Below are 6,000 nucleotides of genomic sequence, written 5' to 3'. Positions count from 1 at the left end.
ATGGGTTTGTACAGAAATGTACTCTAAGTATATGCTTTTCCTTTAAGAAATCATGTTTCCCAAAAAGGATCACAGAGATATTGTGTTAAGCCAAAATTCACATACATGTCATCCTCACAGACCTCTGAGAAATGAAAATATGGGTCTGTTATTTGGGAATTTATTATACTGCAATTTGAAAAGTAAACCTATTAGCCATGGTTTAGTTAAGACTATAGATTGAGTAGCCCAAGGCAATAATGGCCATTAGCATCACCCATGTGCTACTCAGTTAAGTGGCCTATTATGTATTCTCAACAAATAGTCTGTGAATAATACAAAGACAGTAATGCCACACCACGCTCACTTACTCCCAACCTTAGAAATACTTATAGCAAAGGGATGCTCTTAAGAAAAGGAAAACATCCCTTATGCAATATCAGGACGTCTCTACTCATGAAATTACAAATCACTTCTGAGTGCCATGGTTCTGAATTCTGTTTTTAAAATCTGACCTTGAGCGAATTTGCCAATTGCTAACTTCTATTGGACTGTACAGAGCTTTTCACTTCTCTTGATCAATTTCACACATTTGCTTACATCTCTTGACAAAAAGAGTTAAAATTATTTGATGAAAACGTTCTTGCAAGCCAGCCATTTTTCAAAAACGGATTCTAGGAAGGTTTCTCTATTAGTTCCGAGAAGTGATACTTCAATTTATGACTGTAAAGGAAATAACTGAGATAGGGAAGGAAAGAACTTGTATGAGTAAGAGAGAAATTAGAAAGGCATCATTCATTTAACAAAGATGGAAACTCACATCAAATGTTCCTTGACCAAGCAGCTATTTCCTTAGAACCTTTGTTTTAAAGAAGGACTCTGAAATATCACTGCTTCCTCCAAAGTCCATGAAAAGGGTACTGAATTGAAGATAAGGGTGCATGGCTCTGGGTCCAAGTGGGTTCTCACGCTGATTCGCTTTAGGTACAACTTTGGAAAATCATTTCACTTCTCTGCTTCCGTTCCATCTTCAGTCAAATGGGAGAATAAAAACATATGTCCTACCTCACATAGTAGCTATGAGGAATAACTGTGCAATTTTTCTTGAACATAGTAGACAAGTTCTAATAAACCCCAAGTTCTCCACAGTGACAGCACTATTAATAAATAACCTTTATTCTTCCATATGAGCCAAGTCTTTACCCCAAAACTCAACCAACTACAAGTCCTCAATTCCTAGATTCAAATAGCGCATTGCAGTATCCTATTTTGTATAGGGCAGGGAATTACATTCCAAGGGAGATGAGAAATGATCGAACATAGTTTAACATCCTCATAGGGGGGTGCCCTGAGAGAGGCTGGTTTCCCATGAGCTCTGTTGTGCACCAGGACTCTGGTCACTGGGCAGACAAATGATAGAATATCTATTTTTCTAATAAAGCCAAATAAGGACCAATGGTAGCCCACTTTTTCCATGGTGAAGACCACAGATGTGGAAATACAACACTCTGAATTAGTCACATTAGTAGTCACAGAAGCATAGAACCAAATGGCAGAGAGAAATGCTCTGAGAGCTTACCTACCCTCATCTCATTCTTGATTTCTTCCTCATTTCTTCTTGGTAAAATCAAATAGTACCACAAAAAGAATACCGCTTAATCATAAACATGTATGACTCTGCTGGACTCAGTCACACCATTTAAGACTGCAAGCATACATTAAGACTAAGTCAATTTAATGTATTATTTCTAGTGCATTTTTCCTCGCCAAGAATAAGAATAAAACAGAAGGTGAGAAATAATAAAACTAGGAGACTGAAGCACATAATGCAAACTACGTACAAATCTACATATAATCCTAATATGCTGAGAGAACTTCTTAATGAAAATGATTTCATTCTGAGTTGCTGCTAGTTTGATGCAAATGCAGTATGTACCATGGCCCACAAGCCCATGGTTTCACATAGGTAGAGTATAATGATGAGAAGTTATTCTTTGTTAAGATTTATATCTCAAAGTCAAGCATGCCTTGGTGGCAACAATCATTATTCTCAATGCAGGTAATTCAAACCAAGGAAAAGACACTGTGGAAAAATACAAAATATTTACTCTGCCTAATGTAGCAACTCCTACTGAAAAACATATATGCTGCATATTTATGAGTTGTAGCCCACAGTTGTGGAAAATTCACTACAGAATAAAACCAAATACTGCATGATACATTTAGTATACAGCATGCCGTTTCTGCTCAGTACAAGAAAAATCTACTACGCAGCACCCAGCAGACACTAGGACTAACGGCCTGATAGCAGCAATGTGGCAGGTTGTTCTTTTTTTTTTCTCCTCCAAAATAAAAATTAGAATAGTAGCATCGTTGAATATCCCAATTAAAACCCAGTCCAATTCAAAATTCATCTTCAGAGCTGTCGGCTAAGAGCATTACTCGATCTTGCATGCTGTTGAATTCTCTCTGCTAGAGAAAGAAAACAGAAAAGCATTAAACGCTTCCTGCCGCAGAGCAAAGCTGAGAAACAGGCCCCCTTTAAAAGACACGCTAACAAATGCAGCCGAGGCAGGAGCTACAGCAGCTCATCCAGACCACTGGGCATGTCAATACCGCTCGAGCATCATTAAACTCCGTGTGCTTTATTAAGTAAATTAGATAAGCAAAGAATGTTCTGAAACTGATTAGGTTTTGCTATTGTTGGTTCCATACCTTTCTTTTATGCCTTTTGAAACCATTTCTCCTTCGGCGATTCATAACCTTAATGCTGTAGAGGGCTCCCAAGATGAACAAGGCTCCAGCTATCCCAACCCCTACAGGCACCAGCATCCCAGACATGTAACCAGCCTGCAGAGAAAAGGAAACACACATTAGGATGCTAAACAGAGCACTGCCCTGGGTTTCTCATTTCTGCTGGATGGCAGCAGGCTTTTAGACACTTTGAATTATCCCGTCTGCTTTGTTATAAGATAAAACTGAACCTAAAATACAGTAACTTTTTAGGGAGAAGGCAACAGAGAGAGAGGTAGGCCTATTTTGGGGATATTTCAAATACATAGAAGCATAGAAATAAATCAACCAGACCTAGTGGCACTTCCAGCCACTAGCTTATGCACATTTGTCAACATCAGGTTCTGATGACAGAAATATAATTTGTATTAAAGATGGATGAAGTAAGCCTCTGAGAATGCCAGGACTACTAAAATGCTATAAATTGGAAATATCAGCCAGAGTCAGGCTTAAAGGAGGTCAAAGTGTCCTCTGAAATACTGTATTTGCTGGGGGGTAAAAAGAGGGCCTTGACAGTAGTGGTCCTCTCTTCTCCCTCTCTCTGTCTGTCTTAGCTGCATTACAGTAAGAGAAGAAAGATGAAAATGCTTGCGAGTAAAAGGGGAGGGCTTCTGAAAACAAGGAAGAAAAGGGCCTGCAAAGGCAAGGGGAGGAATGTTAGATGTTGGAGCAAAGGCAGAAAAGAGAAGGACAAGGAGAGAGTGTGCACACAAAATGGATGGAGTGATTTCTGTGAATGGAATCTCCTTCCCAATAGACAAGACAAAGTTGGAGGGTGGGAGGGAATTCTGAATGTCCCATCCCCCAAAAAAGGAAGTGGCAGAGAAGGACACAAAGATCACTACCAACAACACAATACCTCCAAAAGGTCCTGGAAGTGTCAAATTCATCTATGTCTCCAGTGTCTCCAAGGTGTCACTATGGATACTTTGGTCCTCAGAGAGCAGGATGATCCCTGGACTTGAGTAAGTACCTCAGGACCTACCCAAGCTTAGGGCAAGGCCATTGTACTCAGAGTGATCCCTACACCTTGGTCAATAAGACTCCTATGGGCTAACAGGGTATGTACTAACCTACAGCCCTTTCATGGGGGAACACAGGTAATGGTTTACCTCCCAAGAACCCCCTCCTAGAAGCCTACCCATATAAAATACATAAACAATTAAAATTGTTCATAAGTCTATTCATTTATATGACTATCTTTTAAATTTCTAATACAGCACAAACTGTTTTTAGTATTTTTCAAAGTGAGCCAAAAACAGAGCAGGACAGAGAATAAAAGTTTTCCTGAAAGTGCTGAAGTATGTAGGCTGTGATGTTTTCCCAACATTTCTAGCAGGACATCCAAGGAATACATCAGACCTTGTGAAACGGCAGCACCTTCCTCTTGTATTCAGCCAGCTCCCTCACTGTTTCTGCCTCCCAGAGTCTTAACTTAGGGCAAAATATGGAAATTTTTCCATTAATTTGAGAACAATACCACTGTTCCTCAGCATACTAAGTATTTTTCCCCAAGAAACAAAGCCTAGTCATTTTTCAATAAATTAATATGCTTTGTAGAAGCCCAAACTTTTTCTAAAGTTCTTCCAAATCTACTTAAGGCTTATAAAAACTCTGTAATTTTCCATGTGGGAAAATACTGAACAACAGCAAAGCATTGGTGCTCACACAAGAACTGTGAATTATTTTTAATTACCATTCTCAGTTTACGGAAACACATACATGTTGAAACATGATAACCTTTAAGCCCAGATGATTAGGCTTTTCATGCACAGTAACATTTGAACTTTTGGAAGGTCAACGTGATCAGCCTCTGTGGAGGTCTCCCCATACTCTGTAACTTAATCCCACGCCAACAACATCGGTATTCTCAAATATGTCACCATTTCCGCATTTCTCATTGACACACTTAAGCCTTTTACTTATGGAGCTTTATTTTTTCAAATTGACATATATATTTGTAAATTGACATACAAAACTGTACATACTCATCATGTACAACATGATGTTTTAAAGTATACTTTCAGTGTGGAATGGTTAAATTTGGCTAGAGCTCTCAATTATGTAGATTTCACAAAAATTCAGTTACATCTCTCTTTTTTGTCTCCTCGATTTTTTTTTCTTTTTGGGGGGCATCTGCCTTGCTTTGAAATTACAAGTAAATTACAAGATGGGAGCAAAGCAACGTACCATCTTAAGATGTAATTTATTCTTCTTTCTAAACTGACTAAGGGAAAATAAGCTCTTCTGTTAGAATTGCTCATGGCTTGATTTCTTCAGCAATGAAAAGAAATAAGACAACATGCACACAGTTTTAAGTTATAAATTCTGCCTAATACTTTTTCTCTGTTCCAAATAATTGCATATACACATGCCCCGAGGACACCCTGAGAAAGACACAATTGCACCAATGTATTATTCCAACCCGGAATGCATAACCTGAATCGAATCATGAGGAAACATCCAACAAACTGAAAGTATATTCTGTTTTTTAAAAAGACTATATTAACAATGTTCATGTCATAAAAGATAAACGATGGCTATAAAAATGTTACAGATTAAAGGAAATTACAGAAACATGACAACTAAATGTGTTACATAATCCTAGAGTGGATTCTTTAAGAGAGGAGAAAAAAATGCTCTTATAAAGGATATTTTGGGTTTGTTGAAAAAACTGAAATATGAATGCTAGATTCCATAAAAGTATTATATCGATATTGAATATACTCCAACTAATAACTGCACAAAGATCTGCTTAAAATATACCCTCATTCTTAGGAAATATACACTGAAGTATATAAGGGTAAACAGGCCACAACACATGCAACTCATCCTCAAATAGTTCACGAAAAAAGAGGAGAACGTGGCAGCAAATGATAAAGCACATGGGGTAAAATGCGAACAACGGGCGCATCCAGGTAAAAGTGTAGGAATGTTCTTTGTACCATTCTTACTCTTGTATCTCATCTGTAAATTTTAAATTATTTCCAAATAAAGTTTTAAATTTTAAAGTAAATTATAAGTGAAAATATTGCTAAATATACTTGTTTTTGTTAGGCTTTGAAGTTTTGTTTGTTTGAAGTCAACGAGAAAGGTATCCTTCCTTCTTAGGATGACATATTTGTTCAGAACCTCTGTCATCAAGAAAGCCATAGGAAACCAAATGATATACTGTACTGCCTAAAGTCTGCAGAACTGAGACAGCATCCTTACGATTTCTGTGCAATG

At 37.8% G+C, this 6,000-nt stretch overlaps 1 protein-coding gene across 3 annotated transcripts in view; it reads right to left on the bottom strand.

The window, feature by feature from the left end:
* Positions 1 to 1,128: 1,128 nt before the first annotated feature.
* ARMH4 (armadillo like helical domain containing 4) overlaps positions 1,129 to 6,000 on the bottom strand; it is a 153,250-nt gene continuing 148,378 nt past the window's right edge. For 2 of the 3 annotated variants that reach the window (XM_021941260.2, XM_021941258.2), the window contains 2 exons: positions 2,695 to 2,829; positions 1,129 to 2,451 (listed from right to left, as the gene is read on the bottom strand). In XM_021941260.2, the coding sequence (XP_021796952.2) occupies positions 2,383 to 2,451; positions 2,695 to 2,829 (204 nt within the window). In that variant the 3' untranslated portion in view covers positions 1,129 to 2,382. The remainder of the gene's footprint in view (positions 2,452 to 2,694; positions 2,830 to 6,000) is intronic. The other variant, XM_021941259.2, reaches the window with a different exon arrangement.

Source organism: Papio anubis, chromosome 7 (assembly GCF_008728515.1).
Source record: "Papio anubis isolate 15944 chromosome 7, Panubis1.0, whole genome shotgun sequence".
Lineage (NCBI taxonomy): Eukaryota > Metazoa > Chordata > Mammalia > Primates > Cercopithecidae > Papio > Papio anubis.
Note: the sequence above shows the minus strand (reverse complement) of the source record. Positions and strands in the feature narration are given on the sequence as shown.